This window comes from Taudactylus pleione, unplaced genomic scaffold (genome assembly GCF_031769625.1).
Source record: "Taudactylus pleione unplaced genomic scaffold, aTauple2 ptg000270l, whole genome shotgun sequence".
In the NCBI taxonomy this organism is placed as follows: Eukaryota; Metazoa; Chordata; class Amphibia; order Anura; family Myobatrachidae; genus Taudactylus; species Taudactylus pleione.
The window spans coordinates 9265195-9293034 of record NW_028284672.1 but is presented as its reverse complement, the minus strand read 5'-3'; the positions used below and the strand labels follow the sequence as shown (position 1 = coordinate 9293034).

The 27840-nt window shown below is 42.7% G+C and overlaps 1 protein-coding gene across 2 annotated transcripts in view; it reads left to right on the top strand.

The window, feature by feature from the left end:
• Positions 1-27840, top strand: part of ALG9 (ALG9 alpha-1,2-mannosyltransferase) — a 178817-nt gene that overhangs the window by 67314 nt on the left and 83663 nt on the right. Inside the window, exons 9-10 of one of the 2 annotated variants that reach the window (XM_088481366.1) lie at positions 16227-16349; positions 17528-17682. In XM_088481366.1, the coding sequence (XP_088337492.1) occupies positions 16227-16349; positions 17528-17682 (278 nt within the window). Of the gene's footprint in view, positions 1-16226; positions 16350-17524; positions 17683-27840 lie in introns of both variants that reach the window. The other variant, XM_088481365.1, reaches the window with a different exon arrangement.

Genomic DNA, 27840 nt, shown 5'->3' with positions numbered 1-27840 from the left:
CCACTCACCTGCGATGATTTGCTCTGTTCTACATTCACTAGAAGGGGAATACAGCTTGAAAGGACATAAAATTGATACAGAGATCACGGTGAGGAAAGCTGTTACAATACTTTTAGCATTTATAACAATTGCCTGAACGATCAAAGGTGAGACGCATTCACGGTCCACCCTGTGTCTGGTATTATACTGTGCGTCTTCCTATTGTGGATTGCCGATCATTATTGCACTATAAACTGAATTATGGTTCATAGTTTCCATATAGAAACCAGTTGCCTGTCTGTAACCTGTGGCACAGAAATATGACCGTGCAGGGTGCTACTACAATGTACCAATGTCTAGTATATTAGTGTATAAGACTGTCTGGAGCGCAGCCTGGAAAGGTGTCTGCAGAAATCCGGCAGGGAGATGTGCATTTTTGGGTTGCCATTTTTAAAGCGATGAATCTCCTATTGTAGGTAAGCATGAATCTAAAGGAAAATTACATCCCACCGATCTGTACTGGTTAGCCCTCCGTGCCTGTGACCAGTGCCATTTTTCAGGAGGAACTCAGTTCCTGAACCTCTCATCAACTATGAGGCAATGTCCTGGGCCAAAATGGATGTTCCATAAGATAAGTTTTATTTTAAGGCCCTTTTGAGTGCCTTCTTTTTAACCTATTTTTACTGAAGACTAGCCCTGTCTGTGACTATCCTAACATGACTGCATGGAGCCTCCCCTGACCAGCCAAAGTAGAGGCTGTAATTCTGCCCCGTTATATATAGCACATGAAATGAGTTGCTGTATTGTCACTTTATATGGAAGTTTTAGCGGAAGTAAAGGTTTTTTTAATTTTTTTTCACATTTACATTTCAATATATATTTTAGATTTGCATATGCAGCGGGGAGAACCGAGTTTAAAACTCATTACATCCCGAGCAAGAAACTCTGCATACACTGCATAAATTTCAGAAATTACACTACCATTCAAAAGTTTGGGGTCACTTAGAAATTTCCTTATTTTTGAAAGAAAAGCACTGTTTTTTTCAATGAAGATAACATTAAATTAATCAGAAATACACTCTATACATTGTTAATATGGTAAATGACTATAGTAGCTGCAAACCTCTGTTTTTTAAAAGAATATCTACGTAGGTGTATTGAGGCCCATTTCCAGCAACCATCACTTCAGTGTTCTAATGGTACATTGTGTTTGCTAAGCGCGTTAGAAGACTAATGGATGATTGGAAAACCCTTGAAAACCCTTGTGCAATTATGTTAGCACAGCTGAAAACAGGTTTTCTCGTTAGAGAAGCTATAAAACTGGCTTCCTTTGAGCTAGTTGAGTATCTGAAGCATCACATTTCTGGGTTTGATTATGCTCTCCAAATGGCCAGAAAAAGAGAACTTTCATGTGAAACTTGACAGTCTATTCTTGTTCTTAGTAATTAAGGCTATTCCATGCGAGAAATTGCAAGAAACTGAACATTTCCTTCACCGGTGTGTACTACTCCCTTCAGAGAACAGCACAAACAGGCTCTAACCAGAGTAGAAAGAGAAGTGGGAGGCCCCGGTGCACAACTGTGCAAGAAGACAAGTACATTAGCATCTGTAGTTTGAGAAATAGACGCCTCAACTGGCAGCTTCATTAAATGGTACCCGCAAAACGCCAGTGTCAACGTCTACAGTGAAGAGGCGACTCAGGGATGCTGGCCTAGGCAGAGTGGCCAAGAAAAAGACATATCTGAGACTGGCCAATAAAAGGAAAAGATTAATATGGGCAAAAGAACACAGACATTGGACAGAGGAGGATTGGAAAAAAGTGTTATGGACAGATAAATCTAAGTTTGAGGTGTTTGGATCACACAGAAGAACATTTGTGAGACGCAGAACAAGGGAAAACAAGCTGGAAGAGTGCCTGACGCCATCTGTCAAGCATGGTGGAGGTAATGTGATGGTCTGGGGCTGCTTTGGTGCTGGTAAAGTGGGAGATTTGTACAAGGTAAAAGGGATTTTGAATAAGGAAGGCTATCACTCTATTTTGCAATGCCATGCAATACCCTGTGGACAGCGTGTGATTGGAGCCAATTTCCTCCTCCAACAGGACAATGACCCAAAGCACACCTCCAAATTATGCAAGAACTATTTAGGGAAGAAGCAAGCAGCTGGTATTCTGCCTGTAATGGAGTGGCTAGTTCAGTCACCAGATCTCAACCCCATTGAGCTGTTGTGGGAGCGGTTTGACCGTATGGTGCGCAAGAAGTGCCCATCAAGCCAATCCAACTTGTGGGAGGTGCTTCAGGAGTGAAATTTCTTCAGATTACCTCAACAAATTAACAGCTAGATGCCAAAGGTCTGCAATGCTGTAATTGCTGCAAAAGGAGCCTTGTTTTTACGAAAGCAAAGTTTGAAGGACAAAATTATTATTTCAAATAAAAATCATTATTTCTAACCTTGCCAATGTCTTCACTATATGTTCTATTCATTTTGCAACTCATATGATAAATAAAAGTCAGTTTTCATGTAAAACACGAAATTGTCTGGGTGACCCCAAACTTTTGAATGGTAGTGTATATAAGAAAATTGGATTCCTAACTAAAAACTTTTAGCGTTTTTGAAACTTACAGATGTGTCCTCATACACTTGTTGCTCAATTCAAGGCAAATAAAACTCAGCCACGTCAAGTGTCTTTCTCAACCAAAATGTGTCTTATTCTCATAAATTAGACAACTATGAGCCACAAAACGTCATTACTGGTTTACAGTGAACCATTAGATGTGCGACATCTGTAAATCTCTGTGTGACTGAGTCTGTGTACAAAGTGCTTCAATGCAGAAGCTTTTCCTCACACAAAGTTCCGATGTGATTCATCTGCGACTTTGTACGTGTTTAAAACTAATTTTTATGCGGTTAAAGTTGCAGCCCATCGTCTGTAGTACAATGTGAGTGGTGTTTCACTACATCTGCGATGTGAATAAGAGGCAAAATTCAAAGAAAAATATGGTATGCTACTCCTCGGAAGGTCTTAGTTGCGCCGGGTATCTTGCGCCAAATGGCGTATAGGTGTTAGGTGTATGAGGACACCTGGACTTACTGGGTTGTTTTTTGTTCTTTATACCTGGTTTCCGGCGTCTACAGAATAGAGGGGATACTAGGCTGGAATTTCTTTGCAAAATATCTTTGTTAGAAAATGCTACTGACTATAGTATTTGTAAATGCTTTATGGATGCAAGTGAAATGTAACATATGGAGTATTCGACAGGAATATCCTCTTCCTAAAAAAAGAAAAATTCCAGACGTCATTGGTATAGCACAGAGTAAAAATACAGCAGCTTTAATATAACCATACATTATCACCAGTTTTCAAATATTTGGAAAAGTGTTTATTTTCTGGCATGCCTGAACATATTCCAAGTAAGAAATTTAGCAGCACTTTGATGTGTAATTTCAATGTAAACTCAAATAATATCAATATTGAACTGAAGATTTTATTCTAAAAGGAGCAATATCATAACAAATATATGTAATTTAAAACTATTTTTTGTTTTGTTTTTTTCTTATGTTGTAAAGTTTGATTTATGTAGTTCTACACAATATAAATTAACCCTTTCACTGTTTTTCCCTGTCTCACTTTTCCTCCTCTCTCTATTCAGCGCTCTTCCCACTCATTTGTCTATTTCACTTATCAGCAGTTGATTTTATTATATAGATTATACATAGCATTACCTTTTTCTATTTATCTTTCCTGTTCTACATTTTGGGACATCCTCTTTTACTTTTCTATAGTTTTTACCCTCTGTATGTGGCCTGTGGCCTGTATGTGGCCCTGTGTGCCTTTTTCCTTTCTTATACACTGTTCTACATTTGTGGTTCTGCATAATGTGATCAGAGTATCTGTATTTTCATTATGAGGGCATATGTGATGAATAATTATGGGAAATAACCCTACTTTCCTACTCTCCCGGAAGTTCCGGGAGACTCACCCATTTTTCGGCTAGTCCCCCGCACCACCGAAAGAGTGCGTGTATATCCCGATTCATAGTGAAGTGGGCAGAATGATGGGGGAGATAAGACCAGGAATCGCTGCTCCATACGGATGGGGTAGGACTTAAAAAATGCAAATCACATAGTTTAGCCCCTCCCCTTCCCACGGATCCTCGATTTGCGCCAGTTTGCCGCAAGAGGGGCATACCTGCTGATGAAAAAAGTCCGACCCTACTCCCAAAGTAGTCTGCATCTCCTCCCAGGGCTTCTGCTGGAGCGGAGAATGCAAAGGTAGGCAAGTATGTAATAACAGAAGTGTTTCAGACTTTTGATGTGTGTTATGCAGGAATTCTCTGGAAGTGACATCACTGGCACTGATAGAAGGTCAGAGATAGATAGATTTGTATGTTGTAGGTTAGCATATACTGTGTGTACCGTATACAGCTATATCAAAATTCTATACAATGAAAATAGTCTGTGACTGTTATTATTTTATATGTTTGCACAGTTTATATTGCACAATTCTTTTATATTCCCTTGCTCCTTTCTTTTCTGTAATACCCAGCTCATGTTGTGCACCACTACTATTGAGCAGAGCATTAATATTTAGAGTTCACTCTAGGTGCAGGGTGCTGATCAGTTAGGAGGACATATTTTAATTTTAAAGGCCAAAATTTTAGACGTAATGTATCGCTATAGCTACTGTAGCTGTAGTGATACATCAGATTTAAAATTTGGCCTTTCAAATTTAAAATGGGATCAGTATGAAATACCGCCGGACCTATGTCTCCCGGGTGTGGGTGCCTAACCCTAACCTCCCCCTGTGGTGCCCAACACCCCCCCTCCCTTAGCTTAACCCTAACCTCCCCCCCCCCGGGGTGCCTAACCATAACCCCCCCTTTTCCCTAGCCAAACCCTCCCGGGGGAGGTGCCTAACCCTAAGTCGTTCCCCCCCCCGGGAGCCCCTAACCTAACACACACCACACCGCACCCGGAGCCCAGCTTACCTTCGTTCGGTATGCTGGGCGTCGGGCTCCCGGCATAGGTATAACAGGCGTCGGGATTTCATCACCTGTCATTAGTGCCCTGCCGGGATTTGAGAGTCGGGAAGCCGGCAGTCGGCATTTCGACTGTCTGCTTCCTGACTGCATCCCTTTAAAATATGTCCTCCTCACAGATCAGCACCCCGCACCGAATATTATTGGGGTCTTTGGCAGAGAAGTGGTCAAACTGAGCAGCCTTTATACACATGAACAGCTTATGGTACATGTCTTTTAACAGGAATTGCTGTGAATTTACATGTACCTTATATTATTTCCTTGTCTCTTCCATCTCTAGACACCTTGCGTCAGCAGCTGACTGATCTAATCTCCAGTGACGCATGGTGTCCGCGCAGTTGAGCTGTGACACACGTAGGGAATAACTCCTGATTATAGCCCTGTGCAGAGATAAAGGCTGCTTCTGCTTTCTCTTAATGAGCACACTGGGGGAGTCAGGGAGCGTGTTTATGCTGAAATGGAAGATCCTGTCCACCGTGCATCACAAACATTTTCTTACAGTAATCGGAAAATGATTTTTAGTCTACGTCCTGTTCATCCTAATTGCATGTGTGTCTATGGGTTATTGCAGTGATAACCGTATAAAGCAGGATTTGTGCATTAAAATAATTCACCTTTTATATATTTAAAAATCTCCTGTAGTTTGCTTTATTGCATTCCATAGAAATACTGCTTTAGTTTTCGTAAAAAAAACCCCATTTTATTATTGCATTTGGGGTTCTAATTTGGTGTAAAAATAGGATTTACAATATTTTTTATCAATAGTTTTTTTTTGTGGAGGGATATTGTAAGCCGTATGCAACTAATTACCTGCCACAATTTCTGAGCAAACCTTTGTGAGTTCTCTATCTGTGCTTACTTATAGATTTAGAGGTTTAGAGCCATAATGTATATACAGATGTGTCCTCATTCACTATTGCTGCAGTCTTGCCGAATAGCCTTTTTTGGCGTACCTGGCGATTAGGCTTGCCGAGCATCTTTTTCACCCAAAAATGCCTCTTAGTCTCAATCGGATGCAAAAAACTGCTGCACGAGGCTGCTCTGATTAATGTAATATGTGACACTTGTACATCTGTGTTCGACTAAATATGAATCTGTGTACAAAGTGCTACGATGCTGCGGGTTTGCTGGGAGTGCGCACCTGGATCCTTATACAATGTAGCGGGTACCGCGGCTATTTAAAATACAGGAAGGAGAGTGCTGTACCTACTGTGTATGTGTATATATATATATATATATATATATATACTATTTTTGCAGGAGTTTGGCACTCTAGTTCTCAAACAGATTTAACTCACCGGGTGCCCTCCGATAGGATTGTAGGTATACAGCAGGGAAGCACGGCGGCACTCACAGGTTTTTAAAGAAATAAGGACTACAGCCAATCAAGTGGGCTGTTGTCCTTATTTCTTTAAAAAACGTTAGCGCCGCCGTGCTTCCCTGCCGTATGTATGTATATATATATTATATACACACAGAGCAAGTGCGGCACTCAGAGGGTTTAGTATGCAAAATAAGGATTTTACTCCTGTGGTCAACGTATCAATGAATTAACATTTTCGGCTGGACCAATTATACAACATAAACTCACCCTTTTATGTGTTCACCCTTCACCATGCTGGGACGCTATTTTGCATACTAAACCCTCTGAGTGCCGCACTTGCTCTATTTCTACAATTGTGGGTCTGGAGTCCTGACGCATATGTTCAGGCAACGAGGTGCAGTTTATTGTGTCAGTGAGTGCTGGATCCCTTTGGAATATATATATATATGTGTGTGTGTGTAGTGTTGTGTCTGTGTGTGTATACATATATATATATATATATATATATATATATACAAATATCGCATATCAATTTAATCAGTGTGTTCTCCTGTAGCCGATTGTCACATCCAATTGCGACTAAAGAAGCATTTTCGGGTAAAAAGATGCAAGACAGACTCTTGGTGTAAGTCAAGTCAAGGACCTGGGGGGTCACTCTGGTATTGCATGGCGTATGGAGGCTCGGTGTCAGGGTACACATTTGTAAAAATAGATATACCGGTGAATTGTGAAAAAAGAATCATCACCCAGAGTTGTATGGTGAGTGAGAATAGTCTGTGGCTCTACGTAGCCTGGCACAGGGAGGGGCAGAGAATGGGATATTGTCCCACATACATCATTGTAGATGTTGTTGTATGAGAATGACATAACTAATAATGGGCATCGTTCTCTGGTTCTCTGCCTCTCCCTTCCAGAAATATGCTGCAGCAGCTTACCTCTGACCGCCTTTTCTTAGGATAGTTTAAACAGAGCGGTGTGTGAGACTGCCCCATGGCAGAAGATGGGCATAATGACCGTACACTGGCAGATTCTATAGAGTTGAAAGGAAAATGTATCTAACAGATTAGATGCCATGGCTTTCTGTGTGATGCTGTGAGTGATCCTATGTGTTTCTCCACTGACAGAGATAAATCTGAGCTCTACGTCCTCTCCCTCTCCCCCACCTCGGTACCTCTCCCCTCTTCCCATTCCCCTCCGTTCCCTTTCCTCCCTCCACCACTACTCTGTTCACTTTTTAAGTGGCATTGATTGCAGCAAATTGCCATAGCTGGTAGCAGCTGTCACAACACTGCGGTGATTAAGAGCAACGCTTGTGATTTCCCGCCTGATTGCATCGATCAGATAGAAGGGAGCAGTGGGAGCGGATGTATGAAGGAAGGTGAACTCTCCCGGCATGGCGGTGTTGTTTGTCGTCTTAACTCTGTTTATGCCAGAGCCATCATTGCATGGTTTAGAGTAAAGTGACAATGATACATCGCTGCGTGCTATTGTGCCCTGATTCGCAATGTGTTTCTAGCATTGCCTTCCTGTGCAGGTGTAGCATGGGGGGGAATGCAGCTCAAATACGGATCTCAGTGACAATGAACCATTAAAAATGATAATTGTATAGTTCTCTATTCATTGCTCTCCCTGAGCTGCGGTATAGAGACATATTGCTTTTTAGGTTAAAAGGTCCAAACTTAATAAAACTAATTATATATGTGTGTGTGTGTTTATGTATGTATGTATGTAAGTGTATGTATATACAGTCAGGTGCATAAATATTGGGACATTGACAGAATTTTCATATTTTGGCCTCTATTCACCACCACAATGGCTTTGAAATGAAACAAACAAGATGTGCTTTAACTGCAGACTGTCAGATTTAATTTGAGGGTAATTACATCCAAATCAGGTGAACGGTGTAGGAATTACAACGGTTTCTATATGTGCCTCACACTTTTTAATTCCTTTTCTGACTAGTAATATCAGTGTATATTTATGATCCTGATGTGACAGGGCCTGTTAACACACATTCCCCTTTGAATATTGTTGCTTGGTTGAAATAGGACCATGGGACATATGATTGACCGATTGTATAATATCCATTAAGAAAATTTGGCGGAGTGGTCCATTGCACTGTATGTAGCTCCTTCTGACCTATTGATATAATATAATGATTTGTATTTTTATTGAATACAGTATGATCTATATAGATATTGTTTTATAAATGTTGACGTGTTTATGTATGCACTACGTTTATGTTTATAGTTTTGCGGTGGCCATGGTTCTGGTCTCAGACTGATGACTCTACTTGGGAGCGCCCTCTATCTGTATGCTGCCGGAACCCTGGAGCCGCGTTACACGTGGTGTGGTGCGGGTGATATAAAGTACTTTTATGTATTGTGATTTATTGTCCCTTGATAATGGAGGAATAAAGTACTCCGAAACGTTGGAGCATAATGCACCTGCTTGAATTTGCATTATCTGACCCAAGTGGCGCCGTTAACGCTATATATATATAATGTCTGTATGTGTGTGTGTATATATATATATATATATATATATATATATATATATATATATATATATAGTGTGTGAATATATATGTATATATACTATGTGTATGTCTATATGTGTGTGTGTATATATATATATATATATATATATATATAATATATACTATGTGTATATATATATATGTATATGTTCTGTGTGTGTGTGTATTTATGTATATATATTCACAAACAACATAATATTTTCATATGCAATAATCTGTAAATCATTTACTGTTTCATTCTGTGATCTGATGCAGATAATTGTCATAGCTTTCATGTACACAGCCGTTACTTCTGCTTGTCCCATTGAGGGAGCTTCCTAAGTAACATGGCAACAATGATTCACCAATTACAAATGACAAGTTTATCAGCCGAACACACTTGAGTGTTTTACTATTGGAATGTTAAGTGTAAAGAAACTTGCATACAGCTGACTTATCTCTTACCAATGTCGCCCTATGCTGCCCCTAATAAGAGCAAACCATCCATTAGATCTTCTATTTAATCACAAATCCATACTTTGCCTATACTTGGAATGTTAAGAACTCAAATTCAGGGGTTAAATACTAGACATGGAACTGTTACCAGTTGTCTATATACTTGTGCTGCTACCACTTCAGATCTCTGTAATAAACTATATGGATTCATTCATGTGACTGTGCCTTTGCCTTCCACAGGGAGCTCATATAGATCAAATATAGAGAAATCTCAATGTGCTGCATTATCCTTTGTCTGTACTGACAAACATGGGGATATGAAGCACAGAACTGATGGATGCATTGCTTGTACTGTGTTCCATTCCCCAGAGCACACTGCTTAGAGATCTGTGGCCTGGATGTCCGCTGAAGTCTCTCCTTTGTCTGTTCATGTGCGTTTTGTGCTGAATGTAACAGCTCACGTATGAAAGGAGAAAACTAACAGGCCCTGAGGCATACGCTTTTTACATATTACAGAACACTGCAACCTGAACATCAGATGCCTGCTTGTCCTCCCTACCTGCCCATAGGTTACAAACTGCATTGCGGGGCTGACCTCTTTAGCATATTATGCTGTAGTCATGTCTGTGATTTTATGCTAATGTTAGTACAAGCCCTTCCCTTGTGTACATTGCGGGTGCACGCTCTTGCGACCTCTTTACTGTATTTTGCCGTAGTCATGTCTGTGACTTTATGCTAATGTTAGTACAAGCGAGCGTCTGAATGTGTATGGACAGAGACTCCCACTTTGAGTGTCTTTAGAAACTTGCACCAGTCCCATGCTAGGTTCAGATTCTTGATTTGTGTATTGCCACCACTAACCGAAAAAGCCACAATGTTAGTTCAGCAACATGTCCGCGACTCTCCTATAAACGTCTCCATGTGTCTGAATAGCCTCTTCCCAGACACTGCTTACAGAGACACTTAAGATATCATGAAACTTTTTAGTGACTTGCGTATTTGAAAAACATTTACCATTTGCACAAATATCGGTCAGCTCCTGTGTCTCTGAAAATCATTTAAGAACATAATCCTATATATTTTTTGGTTACTCTATTATACTACTGAAGCATAAGTGCAATGCATAGGCTAGGGACAAAATGCTCACCCTTGATTTTGATATTATACTATATAGTTGAATAATACATAGAATACACATGCTTCCAAACAATACAGTGTGACCAATTTGGTAATTTAGAGCTCAAACAGGTGTATTTGCAGTTGGATCTAACCCCAAACACCATTGTTATTACCTTACTTATTGGTGAATACTTGGGCTATGTTATATTGAAGCAGTGTTTTGCAGAATGCTCCTTGTTCTATATATTTAGTTTTTTTGTTAGTTTTGCAGCATGTAATAACGTCAGGAAGCCTAGAATCCACTCTAAAGCCCTATTAAAAATGCATATGTGAATGTGTTTAGTAATTGTTTTGTGTATAAGGATTTACGATTGCTTTTACTGGATAGTTTGTAAACCATACAAATCTCATCTTTATAGCAGCATATTAATGCAGTTGGCTGGTTTGATAGCTCTCAGTCAGAAGTTGGTTTATGCTTGCTTTTGCTGAAATAAGATAATTGTTCTTTAAAAACTACCCATCAACCAAACACAGGGGAAGTGTCCATTTTGGGCAGTAAGCCATATTCTTACCATTCCAGCACTGAGACATGCCATGTGAGACAGCATTCTAACTAATAAGCCCACGCCACAGACTGTAACGCTTACATATTGGATATGCCGTGTTAAATCCCCTTCTGGTTGACTGTAGCATCATCACATCATGGATACTATAAATACTGCTTCAACCCCCACAAATGGGTGGCTCTATCCTATTTTTTCTCTGTAATTTAGCCTAGATCTGTGCTACAAATCAGTACCTGCATAGAGTATTATGGGGTCTTGAGGACATTTTAGATATGGGTGTCTGAGTCATATTTTTCTTTGTGTCTTAAACATTTTGAAATATGATTTATGTCCTAGATATTGCAGTGTAATGGTGCATACACATGGTCAGATTTGTCAGATCATTGTTATCGTTCAACGATGAACGATTTGAACGATTTCATGAATGATGAACGATTTCTGACAGTATTAAAATTAATGAAATCGTCCAGATCTGTCTGCAAACACAGTCGATGTCAGATATCGTTATCTGACATGCGGGAACGCACATCGTTGGTCAATGCATGCCCTACATGTCAAAGATATGAACGATTTTTACAATCGTTATCGTTCATATCTGATAAGAAATCTGACCGTGTGTATGCACCATGTGTAAAATAATATTTACATGTGGGAAAGTTATTTCTATGTATTCTTATGGAAAACGTGCCAAAAGCTCTCTTATTTTAAAGACTTCCTGATGGAATTCCTAATAACTAAAATAGCCACTTTGAGGAAATCGTTAATTCATTCTTTTATGGTACTTATTATCCCAATATATATTAAAATCATTTATTTTCTAAATTCGCGTGCAACTGTATATCAAACACAATTATAAAACAAACGTTATTCCTATTAAGCTGCTCCTAAAAAGGGGTCTAATTCTGCTACCCCCAAAATGTTATATTGAGTATGTACAGATGTGTACACATACATCTTGCCTCCTTGCGCATTAAACAACCCTTCTAGTCATGCCGTGGCGTGATTATAGCGCCGAGCGACATTGCAGTGTCACAGCCGCTGACACTGTAACGTAGCATTTCGCATGCAGATACACCCGCAGCTGCACACAGAATATAGGCATGCCACATATCATTTTAATCAGCAGAAGCTGCTTGTGTGTCCTATTCACATCGCTATGTGATAAGACGCATGTGTAACACGACTTGTAGCACACGGAGTATAGATGTATGTGGACACATCTGTATGCTCTAAAACATGTTTTGGAAGCTATCCTTAATGGAAGGGACTATTTATCCTACCAATACTCTTCTTACTCCCAATACAGATCATATTGCCACAGGTGTTTTTAACATTTGTTTTTGGGACACCTACTGCGGTGGTGAATCCTGAACTATTATATAATTCATAACTACTGTGAACATTGTATGCAACATGAAAATATTATTTTTTTCTAATGTGCATTTTATAGATATTTGTATGTTTGTAATTGTTCAGATTATAATATATTTGATTAAATACATTATATGCCTATGTAGCGCTCTTTTTTTAATTTGTTATCTCATATTCATATATGCACGGAGATGTTGTCCTATATATGTATGGTAAGTGTATTTTAACATTTGTTGTCCTAACGAAAAGCTATAACAAGATCGACGTTTCAGTCCTCACAGGAACTTTTGTCAAGATATATATGTATAGCAAGTACCTATTTGAATATATAAAGATAATGTATTTTAGATCATACTTTTTCTACCAATATTATCAGGCAAGTTTTTAAACCATTAGTTGATGCTTTATTAATTAACTTGCAAAATGCTCAAGTTCCAGGCAGATACAAGCACTGTACGTCTCAAATCAAATGACCTAGGGCCCACGCTTCAAAAAACGTTTCCTTTACAGCCTCTATGCATCAAAAATATACCATTTCTAATTGATAATACCATAGACTTGGAGACACAAATCCCTTTGTTCCAGTGAAGCACGGAATCATGAAAGTATTTTTGTTTCTCAAAATTCAACAGGACGGACTAATCTCCTATAATGGGCATAGTAACAGTAAATGAATGATCTTCGCAGTGGTTACTTTATAGCACAGTCAAGTTAGTAGAAATGCCGAAAATGTTTGTAAATTGATGCTACAGGAGTTTGCAGCCGTTGGGCAGAAATAGGATCAATGTCCCATTAACCTAACACTGTGTACCTGAGGCTCAGTCTCACCTAGTCACCTTGTTTTGAGGTACCATCATCCAGCAGGCATCATTAAACTTGGTAAAGAGTGAGAATGTGGTCGGGCATGCCCGGAGATTGTGTCAGTGGCGTAACTACTGCCCCCGCAGCCCCCGCGGTGGCTTGGAGGCGCTGGGTAGCTTGGGGGAGACGGGGGTAGTAACGCCACTCAGTGGCGGAACTCCCGTAACTACGGAGGGTGCAGGGGGGCGGGGGAGCAACTACAGGGGGCTAACTACTGGGGTCAACTACAAGGAGCTCACTACTGGGGGCAACTACAGGGGGCTCACTACTGGGGGCAACTAGGTGCAACTACAGGGGGCTCACTACTGGGGGCAACTACAGGGGGCTCACTACTGGGGGCAACTACAGGGGGCTCACTACTGGGGGCTCACTATTGGGATCAACTAGGTGCAACTACAGGGGGCTCACTACTGGGGGCAACTACAGGGGGCTCACTACTGGGGGCAACCACAGGAGGCAACTACAGGGGGCTCACTACTGGGTGCAACTACAGGGGGCACTACTAAAATGGGCACAACTACAGGGGGCACAACTACAGGGGACACTACTTGAAGGTGCACAACTACAAGGGGCACTGCAAATGGGCACAACTACAGGGGGCACTACTTTAATGGGCACAATTACAGGGGGCATTGCATAAGGGGCACTAGTATAGGGGGCATTGCATATGGGGCACAACTACAGGGGGCACTACTTTAATGGGCACAACTACAGGGGGCCCTGGATAATGGGCACTACTACAGGGGACATTGCATAAGGGGCACTATTACAGGGGGCATTACATAAGGGGCACTAGTATAGGGGCATTGCATTTTGGGGCACAACTACAGGGGGCACTGTATAAGGGGCACTAACTTGATACACACAGTTTACAGGTTATACTGTTCCCAATAATCTGGTTCTACACGGACATAAAAACTGTGCAACCTGTCTTGAGCTGAGGTGACAGACTGGCAGGAACAGAGAGGAGGGTTGGTGAAGTAGATTTGTCAGGGTGGGATGTAATGGGCATTACTGTTTGGCATAATGTGTATTTGGCATTACTGTGTGCACAATGTGCTATTAGGGGCATTACTGTGTGGCATAATGTGTAAGGGGCATTACTGTGTGACATAATGTGTTGTATGTGGCATTACAGTGTGGCATAATGTGAAATAGGGGCATTACAGCATGGCATAAATTTGTTATAAGAGCTTTACTGTTTGTCATTATGTGTTATACGTGGCATTATTGTGTGGCATGTGTAAGGGGCATTGCTGTGTGGCATAATGTGTTGTAAGGGGCATTCCGGTGTGGCATAATGTGTTGTAAGGGGCATTCTGGTGTGGACACTGTGTTATAAGTGGCATTACTTAGTGTGTCATAATGTGTAAGGCACGTTGCTGTATCATGTAACCACACACCTTAAACGTCGTCTTTGGGCGTGTTTGATCTTTGGGTGGGGGGGGGGGGCGCCTGAAACTTTTTTGGCATGGGGGAACAAAATTTATAGTTACGCCACTGGATTGTGTACCATGTGCATCCTGATGATGTTTTTTTTTGGCAGAACATGTAATTGAACACTAGCCAAAGAGTTATCTCACCTTGAAATCCATGAGGGTAAAGGTTTGTGACTCTTGACTGCAAAGGTAACCACTTTTATTTAAATGTAGGTAAATGTGTCTGAAAGCATGGCTGTATCTCTTCGAAGCATATGTATCCAGTAAGGGAGCATGTGAAGGACTTATTGCAGATGGTCAGTTGTAGGTACAAGTGTTGGCATCTCCTCAGTTGTGGTAGTCCAGGTACTCCCTTAGTTTTGCTGGTGGTGGTACATTGGATTGTCATATTTGTATAACCATGTGTATTTATATATATATATCTAAGAGAATTGATTGTAGACCTTAGCTATATTGTATTTTTAGCTGTTATTCATTCGTTGTTTTTACATTGTGTTCCTACTTGATGAGTGAAGTTCATAAAGAGCTCAAGTGTTTTGAAGGCTGAACTTCCATGGTGAAGAGCTTATGTTATAACCTGTCTCTCTGAGTGTCCTCTGCCTAGCTATTTCTGCTGCAACAGTAGCTATATAGACTAAACTGAAATTAAAATTTTCAGTCTGTGCGGAATAAAGAATGATCAGGTTCAATTTCTACCATCGCTTATTGTCTCTGAAGTATTGAAGTGATAGTTGAGAGCCCTTGGGCGCAAAACAGGAGGATTTGAAGTTAATGAAAACCTGCAGGCTTTTAAATGACATGTAATATAGATGTACTCGTACTCTTAGATTTACTGCTTGCTTTCTAGCTCAAATGAGTACTCTTGACATGTTCCATTGCACATCAAGTGTTTAATCATTTGTTACAGTGAGCCGTATATTGTGTAAGCTACAGTATTGTGTGGTTTGCAGTAAAATGAAAGAGCTGTCCATTGCGTAGATATGATGTAACACTGCCATTAAGTCATTTTAGTACCTTCATTTCTTAGTAAATTAGAGTCATTAATAACATTATTTTACCCAGCAAACAATGCGGCCGAGGCTGCTGACCTTTCCATAGTTATATTTTTGGTGATAATCTGTGTCCAAATTATGAATAAATTAGTATATTTAAAAATTAAAAGCTATTTTGTATCAATTTTAATTTAAGTATAGCAGACATCTACAGTTAACATCTTTGAATTGGTTTATGAATTTTCCCCTGTAGCGAATAAAATGTTCGGGACACATCCTGTCTGGTATTGCGATATGCGTGGTGTGTCCCCGTGGTTGGAAATTGCTGCACTATGGGAGGAATCACAGCTTCCTTCTCTGATGTTTACTGTAGTAACATGGTATCAAAATGTTGAAATAGTAAAATGCGTGTGTATCTCTACAACTTCACCGTTATTTTGGCAATATCGTATCCTAATATTACAGTTTATTAAATCACTCTTCTTTAAGATGCCTGTGGTAGTGGATTACAATATTAAATATAGAGGGAATGTTAATATGATATGATTTGTTTTATTTGCAGGCACAGAACCTTGGCCTTTCTATTTCATTAATGGGTTCCTCAACTTCAACATAGTCTTCATAATGGCCCTCTTTGCTTTGCCCCTGACGTGGCTGATGGAGCACCTGCTGCAGAAAATTAACAGTAAGGATTTAGGAAGTATTGAAGAAACACAAGGCCTCTCCATAGCTTTGCTAAAATACATAAAAAGTCAACATCTAAAACACCAGCATTTGTTGGCATCCCGGACTAGTTAAGACAAATCCATTTATCTGTTTTCTATGTCTCTAGTACCACAAGTTTTGGGATTGCGATTGGGAAATTGACACACAGAGGACTATTAAGCTGCCCATCCACTACTAGATGCGGGGACGATGACACGATTATGACGCCTTCGTCTCCCGCGAAGTGAAGTGCATACACTGAACGTTCAGACGTTCAGTGTATGCAGATCAATCATCCCCGAACATAGCAACCTGACGGCGGTCGACAGGTTGACCGTCATGTTCGGGCGATGATTGATGTTAAAAACGACCAGCGGGTGCTCGCATCGCTGGTCGTTTTTAATATTTTACTGCCCGATTTGCGGGCAATTACCAAGCGACTGAGCGATAACGACAGTCGTTATCGCTCAATCGCTAGGTTTAATCGCCTAGTGGATGGGCAGCATTAGAGTAATCAAAATATGTTAAAACAATTGTTTTATATGAACTAGTTAATAGTCTCATTCACAAAATGTATGGTCAGGTGTGGTAGCTCATGCAGTTATAGCAGAATTTAATTAATAATCCTTCCAGACGCCTGTCTTCCAACGTCTCAAGAATTTTAGGGATCAGTTGCCCACTTTTTTTTTTGGGGGGGGGGGGTTCACATTATTGTAAATGCATGAAAAACACACTACAATAGATCAAATGGGAGTCAATGGCGCTGTTTTAGAACACTAGAGGACCTGTTTCTTGTACGCCAAACTAAAATACCCTTTTTATTAGACTACAAATGAAGTTCAGGGAAAATGTGTTTAAAAATGCATAACTGAGAAGCCTGCAAAGCGTGGTTAGTCTTTGTTCATTTGTCCTCAGCACATAGGGGGAAATGATTTAGGCTTTCTAAAGAGTGGGTGAGCAACCAATCAGCTTCTACCTATAATTTTATAGAATGTACTTGATCGATGCTAGCTAGAAGCTGATTGGTTGCTATGGGAAACTCCTCCACTATTTAGAAGGTTTGATATAACTCCCCATTAATGAGCCCCCTTACTGTGAATGTTCCATAAACGTACCACAATTTGAGTGACTAACATCATCAGTTTATTGTTCCAGCAGTCCAAAACCTCGGAAGACCATATTGGCTCACATTGGCTCCCATGTATATCTGGATTCTGATCTTCTTCACGCGGCCCCATAAGGAAGAAAGATTTATTTTTCCTATCTACCCACTGATCTGTCTGTCTGGGGCAGTGGCAGTCTCTGCACTACAGGTAATGCACCTTTATCCTTCAGTACATATAGCTGTATATGCAATATGTTGCGTTGCATGTTTACACTGTTTACTGTATGTGCTACATCAGTTTTTCAATTTAAAAAGATTTAGTAAAACGATGATTAACCACATTCACCAGGTGTTTTAATATTAAATGCAACTTACTTAGTAGCTCAGGTGAGCAATACAAGATTATCTACACATTAAATGATTGGGTTGGGTAGGGGATGTCGGCGCTCAGAATCCCAGTGGTCAGAATCACGATATCAGCATCCCGACAGGGTTAGGATACCGGTAAGTATTCTAACCCTCCGTCCCCACACCCTATACCTTACCTCCCCCCCAGTGCTTAAACCTAACCCTCTCCCCTAGTGCCTAACCCATCTCCCATAGTGCCTAACCCTACTACTTACCGTTGAATGTCATGGTCAGGACTGGTGTCAGAATTCCAGCGCTTGCATTCTAAGCACCGTCGACCGGCATTTCAACTACATCCCAAATGATTGGCCTATGAGTTTTTGAGAATTGGACAGTCTCGTGACTTTAAAGTTTAACCTCAACTCGCGTAAACACCTGTGCGGTGGACAAGGGAATTGTGGAATGACTAGTAGTCCGCTGAAATGCATAATCAATGTAATTAATTTCAAAGATAATCCTGTAGATGTCAAAATCAAGTATTTACCAAGTGCTGAGAACTGTATTTGTGTATGTGTTACGGTTCTTGCACGGTTGTGTAAGACCTCTAGAGCCAATGGGAGGATCTTCCACCAATAACAGCCACCCGTTGTACCCTTAGTGATTTATATTCACACCGGTACTTAGGTGGCCGCCTGGATTTAAACCTTGAGCAGTAGAGGCTTACACAATCGATGAGACATCGCAGGACTGCAGACAAGAAACAATGCTGAGGAGAGGCAGTCCTTCCACTACTGGTACTAGCTGGAGTGAGGCGCAAGGTGTATGGTACTAGAACAGGTGTGATGGATAGGGTAAACTAGCAGCGACAGATGATTAGGTCTCAGGAACGTCTAGGGACTATGGTGCAGCTGGGTTGTCCGGCAAGGAGCAACTAGACAAACAATACAGCCTACGCAGCAGGACTGTGATATTGCAGGATTTCAGACAAGGACTAGACAGGCAAGATAACCGACAAGGTCTGGACTGGCAATTAACAAACATGGACCAGACAAGCAAGATAACAGACAAGGACTTGACAGGCCAATGACAGACATGAACTAGACATACAAGCAAGGACTAGACAAACCATGCACAATACTGTGGAAGAGCTACTGGTTGCAGTAGCAGACTAAGTTCAAGGTGCGGCCTTGCGGGACGAGGTGCGACAGGAACAACACGGAGTGACCTTGAGGGCAGAGGTGCGACTTTGACAGCCGAGTTGTGGTGTGAGAGCCGAGATGTAGGCAGGCTATGATGCGACCTTGCAGGCAGAGGTGCGGTCATGACAGCCGAGTTGCGGCTAGAGAGCCGAGATGTAGATAGGCTGTGTGTGGCTTTGCAAGATGAGGTGCGGTTTTGACAGCTGAATTGTGACTTGAGAGCCAAGACATAGACTGGCTGTGATGTGGCTTTGCAGGCTATGACAGTCAAGTTGCGGCTTGAGAGCCGAGATGTAGATAGGCTGCGATGCGGCCTACCAGGCCAAGGTGCAGGAACTAGATGGCAGACAGGTGCACACAGGCAAAGCAGGAACATAGGCTGGAGGCTGCGAGGTTGAGAACACTGCAGGCTGTAATCAGCTGGAAACAGACCGACAGGTCTATGGTATAGAAATGCTGTAGGCAGCGGAGAGGGAGGCCGCAACTGTAGGAGTCGCTGCTCCAGGAAACCCAAACAGCAAGGACGTGAGCAAATGGAACCACAGCAGATGACTCACAGGAAACTACTAATCCGGCAGACAGGTACAGGACACAGGAGGAATAACTCATCAAGCATGAATTGCAGAACAAGGTAAGACCGGCTAGGACTCAGGCTTCTGAGCACAGGACAAACATACTCTGGAAGTCAGACAATATCACCGGCCTGGAGTGAAGGGATGGGACCTATCAGGAGCAGGAACCAATCAGAGCGAGCAATGACTGCAAAGAGCCCTCTAATGACAGGCTAGTGTGCAGCTGAGTTTTGCACATATACAGACAGGCAGGAGTGCAGCAATGAGCTGCACACAGACAAGACAGGATTCCGGCTGCCTGCAACAGCTGGAACATGGATTAGGACATGATGCAGTGTCCCAGTCACAACTACGGCTGAGACCTGCAACCAAGATCCGCTGCCGCGGATCCTAACAGTATGAATGGATGATTTTTAATGAATCATCCACGTAACATTACAAGTTTGTGTGCATGCTCATTATTGGATAGCATCACATTGGTTTTATCTCCCATTATGAATATGGTCCAAATTGGATCATACCGTTGAGAAGGATGAATTGTCTTGCTGCATTAGGGATCTGCTATATATTAATCCTGGTTAATGACTCATTTTGGTTGAAGTTGAGGATAGTGACTGTTGGACAAAATGATACTGGTAGGAATGAGAACCTATTGCTAAGACAATATATACATTTCCACAGTGTTTTTATTTGTAAACCGTCCCGTGGGATCTGAGTTAAGGTATCTATGTAGTTAAAGATGCTCTAACTGAACTCTGAACTAGAGTCTATCCGCTCATTTGTAATCTCTCTCTCGCCCAACTCCCGTGATATCTTTACGTCAGTGTTCAGACAATCAATTGTTACTCCTGTTATGGAAAAACAAATTCTGACCCAAACTCTATTTGTATGCCTCTCAAAGCACACCCTAAGCCAACAGGAAAAAAACAAATAATATGTGTGAAGTCACAGACAGTCTGACATTTCACAAGAAGTTACTACATCAATTCAAGATGTCAGGCTCCGACATTGAAGTGTCACATTTTTTTAGTTTAAAAATGGAACTCACTCTCTCACTTACTGTCATTTAAATGCTGCTGCTGTCTCTCCAGTGCCACCCACCTGCGTCTCTACAGCTCACCCCCCCCCATATCTGTCCTGCACCAGCCAATTTCATTTACAGTCACTGACCACCCCATTTATGCATGTTTATTGAATTAGTGCCCCCTTGTCACCACTATTGAATTGTTCAGCCACAGTCACTGCCTTCCTGACCACCTACCAAACTGCGCCACTATATTGTCTATTAACCAGATTTGTTCACCACAGCGCTGACAAGCCGGCTTGCATTAGTGCAGCAGACGCAGGATCCCATTCCTGTCCTCACAGTGGTGGTCGGTGGCTGGTTTTCCTCTCCTTCCCATCAGGGGGGGGGGGGGGTTCGAAGTTCCCCTGTGCTAGAATGAGACAGTCACAGCTGTATCTTCCCATCACAAGAGGAGGGGGAGGTGCTACCCATATCATCTATTGAGTGGCGCACAGCAGGCGCTCTGTGACTCCTCTACAGGAGGAGTCTATTAGCAGCCAGCGAGGACTGTACATGGCCACTTGTCTCCTGGGTCTCAGAGAGGAGGGGAGGCAAGGGGCACCCCTCCTCTTCATCTGGACCACCTCCTCCTTCTTGGTTACAGCACGAGCCGGCAGAAGCATGCTATAATGAGTCAGTCTGCTCTAATAAGGATGGCGACCGCTGGCCCCTTCATTACAGCGGGACATGGTGCAAAGCACAGGCAGCACCGCCAATAGTTCTGCCCCGTCTACCTCTCATGTGTTATGTTTTCTAAAGCTGAGTACACACTACACGCTATCTCATGCAATGCTGGTACCTGCGACCACTCTGCACGACCATCAGTAGTGTCTACTCCCAATCTGTCATTTGTACACATCGTTCTTCGCATCATCCCATTTGATGTGCTGCACATCAGATGGGACGATTCGATGTGGAGTACACACAGGCGTCTATCACGATGGTAGCACAGTGTGTACGCCGGGACACACAATCGCACCATTGGAAGGACTGTAGAATGATCAGTGCATCTTTCAGCTGTGTACCCAGCTTAAGGCTCATAACTTATTTCACCAGAACAAAATGGGACTGTGATGATGCGAACGTTTATAGAAACAGAACAAAAATTGCATCAAATGCTGTGTAAAATAAATGATTTAGCTCACTGGACATATTTTATCAGCCCAGGTTGTAATAGAGGGCAGTCGTATGCATGGAAGTGCTCATTGCCTTCAGAGATGTCCGTGTCGGCATCTGGAAAAGGTTGCTTTATTTAGGTACAAATACCGTATTAATTGCAGAGAAGGATAAGCGTACTTTAGCAAATGTTATGAATGTCTCTATACGACTCCTAGCCTAATGTAGATGTGTGGGGTTGTTATACATTTGGGAGTAATTTTGTTCTCAGTGGAGCAATAAAGGTATGGCTGCTGGAATCACACTTTGAGGTAGTGGTGGGAGTGGTCAACACAAATGCAATGGCCTGTCAGCTTTCAGGGACATCTTTAAGATTATTTTGCTGGGGCTCCTCTCTGTCAGATGTCTTGTGAACAGTAGCTGAGTGTTTTGTTTTTGACAAAAAGTGGATCTGTGATCTGTACGGAATCGGTATGCGGCAGCGTCTGGCCGACAGAGGAAGAGATCCCGGCAGCGGCAGCCCGACAGCTGTAAATCCTTAGGGGTGCCTAACCCTAACCTCCCCCCCAAGTGCCTAACCCTAATCCCCCCTTTCCCCGCTGCCTAAACCTAAGTCCTCCGGAGGATGCCTAACCCTAACCTCCCCCCGGGGGTGCCTAACCCTAACCCTCCCTCCCCCTAGCCTAACTCTAACATCCCGGGGGGGTGCCTAACCCTTAGACCCCCCGGGAGCCCTAAACCTAACCCTCCCCCCCCGCGGCTGTCCGCTCGCGGCGCCCGGCATCACACTTCGATCGGGATGCCAGGCGCTGGTCTCCCGGCGTCGGTAAAATGAGCGGCATCTACATCTAGATGCCGGTCATTTCACCCTCGCCGGGATATGACAGTCGGGATGCCGGCTGTCGGTATAATGTCAGCCGGCTTCCCGATTGCATCCCATCTGTACACCCAGCATATACATTTTCCTGCTCTTACTGAGGAAGTAACCTCCCCCGAATACTCTTCTTTTTCTTGTATTCTGAACATGAGGAGATGATTACATTAAGTGCCTATTTCGTATTATTTATTGACTAGCTGAATTACCCAGCGTTACCCATCCCAGACCAATTGCCGCCCCTCTGTGAAGTTTTAATCCAAATCCATCCAAGTGGAAGGCCCAGAACAGGCTCCCCGGGTCAAAGTTCTGCCCAGCGTACACCACGGGAGGTCTGACCGGGACCCTACCCCCCCTAAAACCTGGCCAGGATCCAACTGGACCACCTAGCATTGGTTTCATCCCAGTCGGTGCAGGGGTGTCCGAATACATAACCGGACAGGCAAACAATAAGACCAATGCATTTTATATATAAGATTTTTAACTGAATTAAATCTAAAGATTTAAAAAAAATTTCCTTCATCGAACTGAAAAGCTTTAGAAGAGGACTCCTGAACAAAAGCCACCAAGGGCCAAAACATTACAACTCGGCTTTCTAATTTGCAGATAATCATATATATTTTTGTGGAAGGAAGCACTGACTATGAGGTAGGCATGTTAGAGAGTGGCCATAATGATTACTTACTATTCATTATCTATACACATTACTGGCGATATTAGAGGAATATTCTCCTTATCCATTGATTCACTTTTATTCTGCATCACCTTTATGTAAAAGTGTCCGTTTAGGTGGCTTCATATCTATCTATGCAAATGTATGTAACCAATTGTCAATAACCTCTCCTTATCCCACCGAGACACCCAGGGACACTTTCCTAGGAGTAAGAGGTGGCGTTTTAATTAAATGCAATGGTTGCGGTGTGCCGGAAAAAATAGCGATGGTGAGGGTACCGAATATGGCGGATATGTGCGCAGCCTATGTTCGGAGGCACATCCTGCTGAATTGCATCAAATATGGCCTCTGCCGTAATGTAACCGAAAGTTTGGAGTTAAAAATTGTTATAGACAAGAATATACGATGCACTTGGGTTGTAAATGTTTCCTAACTTTTTCACAGTGACTCATAAGACTATTCTAGCCCTGTTTTATAGTCTGCATTGTTATTTTCTATCCACGCAATGAAATTGCTGTACATTTGCCGAACTGAGGATGCAGTGATCAGAACAATAAGATGTTTCCAGTTTACAATGGAAAATGTCTCACAATAACACACCGTTTCAGGTGCTCCATCATTTGTTATGTTGTGAGGCTTTTCAAAACTATAAAGAGCTTTCTGACAGTGATCACTTAAAATCTAACCCGTTCCCTGCTAGGAAATAAACAATTTACTCCTTAGGCATTAATTGTTTTTTGAACTCTAAATTTCAGGTGGAGAGCCGCATTTAGGAATGAAATTGCCCCTTATAAAAAGCTGAAGTGTTGCTTACCCCACCATGCAGGGCCCCGGTCCAGATTGTTGCTGGCAGTGGCCACTTGATGGGTTTGGGATATGCAGAAGCATTGAGAACCAAATTCAGGTTGCCAGCATGGATGCAATTAGAAATAAAAGCAGGGTTATAAAGAGGGAGCAGGGAAGAGAATAGACTTGAAGTAGCACGGGAACATTCGGTAAAACATTGACGCCGTCATGGGGGAGCCAAGAAAGGTTTGAAGATGCCTGGAAGCGAGAGGAACAAATGTAGCTCCTACTTTTAGACTAGGGACAAAGGAATAGAAGAGATTTCATATGTTGGCAGTAAATTAGATCGGTCGTTGTAGTTTTAGTTGTAGACGGAATGTTGATTTTTAGCCTTGATTTGGATATGAAAAAGGATAAAAGGGTTCCCCTATCATTTTGTTTTATGTGGATATGATTTCAGAGATGTTATTTGCAGGGAATACTTTAAACTAGCAAATAAACAATCCAATGTGCATTAAAACTTCTCAGCCACGGTCTTGCTAGTAAATAAAAATGTTTCTTCTTCAGGGTCCATAGGCTCCACAGGGAGACCTTGGGGTGTAGGTGATGGGAACCAATTCGGGCACCATGCAGTTAAATCTTTAGCTCCCAGGATGCACTGTGTCCACTCTCCCTATACCCTGCGCCCGAGCCAAAGGCACCTCAGTTTCGTTGGTGCCTGGCCGATGTCGGGTCACCATTTTGTAGGGGGGCTGTTCATCAACCCCTAAAGCTTTTTTCTTTGTTTTATTTAGTTACTCTACAAGCGACTATAGCGCACAGCAGCAGACTGTCCATGGGACGTCTGCGCTGCCACTCTACCACCCCTCTGGTGCCACGACGCCAGTACTGATCTGGGGATCTCGGCAGGCTTTCCGGGGGTCAGCGCTCGCCAGGGCTCCCGGAGAGGACCCAGACTGCACCCAGACTTCAGGGGACAGGTAAGTCAGGTCGCCGCTCGTGGTGACCCGCGTATAATGGCAGTCGATACCTCCGCTCTTGGGACAGACCAGAGGTGCTGGGTGTGGACGCAGGCTCTGACAAATCGCGCTCCAACTTGACCACCAGGGACATATTGGTTGCGGGAAACCAGTGTCCCAGGGTTAATAACCGGCCAGGGGAAACAGCTTCCCTGTTTAAACGGCTCCTCCCCTCAGCTCCGCACTCCTTTCCACTGCGGTCTGGCTTCTCTGAGCTGCTCTCCTCCTCCGGACATGCCCCCTCTGAGTTCTCCGGCGACCATTTTCTAAGTGTGCAGTCGCAGTTCTCCTAGGACAGCGCGTGGTCTGGTCCCCCTGCATACCTCTCCCCAGGGTCAGCGTACTCTCCCCAGGGTCAGCGTATGTAGCGCTATTTCCTGCCAAGACACTGCGTCTGTGTAGTTGAGTATAGTGCCGCTTTGCAGCGTCTTTCCTGCATTGTATGTGACTTGTGCTAGCGCTATCTCTCGTCTTTTTTTCGATCTGACATCCTATGACAATACCCTTTCTCTCATTCTGCCCTAAATACACGTGTTGTTAAGGGTAGCTCATACCTGACCTCAGATATACAGTGAGGTGCATAAATATTGGGACATTGACAGAATTTTCATATTTTGGCCTCTATTCACCACCACAATGGCTTTGAAATGAAACAAACAAGATGTGCTTTTACTGCAGACTTTCAGATTTAATTTGAGGGTAATTACATCCAAATCAGGTGAACGGTGTAGGAATTACAACCGTTTCTATATGTGCCTCCCACTTTTTAAGGGGCCAAAATAATGGAACAAACTAAACAATCCTAAATCTAACTTTCACTTTTTAATACTTTGTTGCAAATCCTTTGCAGGAAATTACAGCCTGAAGTCTGGAACGCATAGACATCACCAGACTCTGGGTTTCTTCCCTGGTGATGCTATGCCAGGCCTCTACTGCAAATGTCTTCAGTTCCTGCTTGTTCTTGGGGCATTTTCCCTTCAGTTTTGTCTTCATCAAGTGAAATGCATGCTCAATCGGATTCAGGTCAGGGGATTGACTTGGTCATTGCATAACATTCCACTTTTTAGCCTTAAAAAACCCTTTGGTTGCTTCTGCAGTATGCTTCGGGTCATTGTCCATCTGCACTGTGAAGCGTCGTCCAATGAGTTCTGAAGCATTTGACTGAATATGAGCATATAATATTGCCCGAAACACTTCAGAATTCAGTCTGCTGCTTTTGTCAGCAGTCACATCATCAATAAATACAAGGGAACCAGTTCCCTTGATTTCGATGGGCACCAGCAGAGCTTGGCGATGCAGGTAAGTTGGGGAACCACGTGGCAGTCCATACCTCCGGCGGTTGGAAAGCTGGCGGCGGTTGCTGTAGTGGGGCGACCGCTGCGTCCGCTCCCCCACTAGACCATCGGGGCAAGTCAGTCTGTCGTCAGGGACAGCGACAGCCATGTTATAAGGCCAGCGCACCCGGGGGTTTGATACAGCATAGGGGAGGTAGGCTCTCCCAGGCAACCCTTCCCCCAGCCCAAACGCCAATCCAGCTGAGGTTTTCACACGTCTGGGTTGCTCTTCCTATCCTCCTCTGTATAGAAGACGCACAGCAACCACTATCATTGTTGTACTGAAGATGCTGGTCTCAGGAGGTTTTGGGTCTAGTCTCCCTGTATACCTCTCCCCAGTGACCTGGTTATACGGTTCTCCGAATCCCAGCAAGCCTTGTGCTTTTGAGTAGTTGATTCAGGGCCCATTGCAAGTATATTGTATATGCATTATATGTGACTTTTGCTACCTCTGTTGTGTGGTTACTGCCTTTATTTTCTGTACTGTCAAGTATAACAATCACTACTATTTCTCCTCAACCCTTTACTAGAGGTGGGTGGGAAAAAAATAAATAAAATATATATATATATATATATATATATATATATATATTTTTTCAAAATTGTACTTCACATTGATTGTTGTTTGTGAAGGCAGTCACACTTGCACTTATTTATTATGTCTAAGAATAAGGGTAAACAGGAAACTGAGGCCCCGATGCTGTTTTCATGTAAAAGTTGTTTGGTGGGCAGAATTGGATAAGAAAATCTGCAGGTCTGCCATCAACAGATGCGTCAAAGTCTACGCAGTCTTCTTTTCGGTCCTTTCACCCCCCGGGAAGAGCAAAAGGACAGCCTTCCTCCAGACTAGTTCTTGCAGGACTACCAAAAGCAAACTAAGAGGTCCTGGCCAGTCAGGCGTCCAGCCCCTAAGTTGGATGTCAAACCCTCTGCTTGATGGGGCAGGCCTGCTCCCCCTTTGAAAAAGTCACATGATACGTGATGAAACGCGTTAGCCAGGACGCTCCTTCAACTCCTCTTGTAGCACTGCTACACTGTTGCTTTTCTGCATTCGATTGATGCTCCATTCACGTCCACACAGTGTCTGGCAGTGTCTGGCACGATCTCCCTATTATCCCGGCAGATTATACAGGACTCCGGAAGCCAGAGTATGAGGGGGCCCCCACTCTACACTTAAAGTCCGTGAGTACTCGCAGCACACTATTTGAAAGTGCGGTCCGGTCGGCAGGAGGTTAGATCTGTATAGGATCTGCATGTGGTTAATATTTCTACCTGGCTGAGTGGTTGCAATTTGTACTTATTATTTGCCCAGAGACTATGGGCTTGATTCAGACTTGGGAATAGAGAGAGAGACATATCACTTAACTGTGAACCTGAAA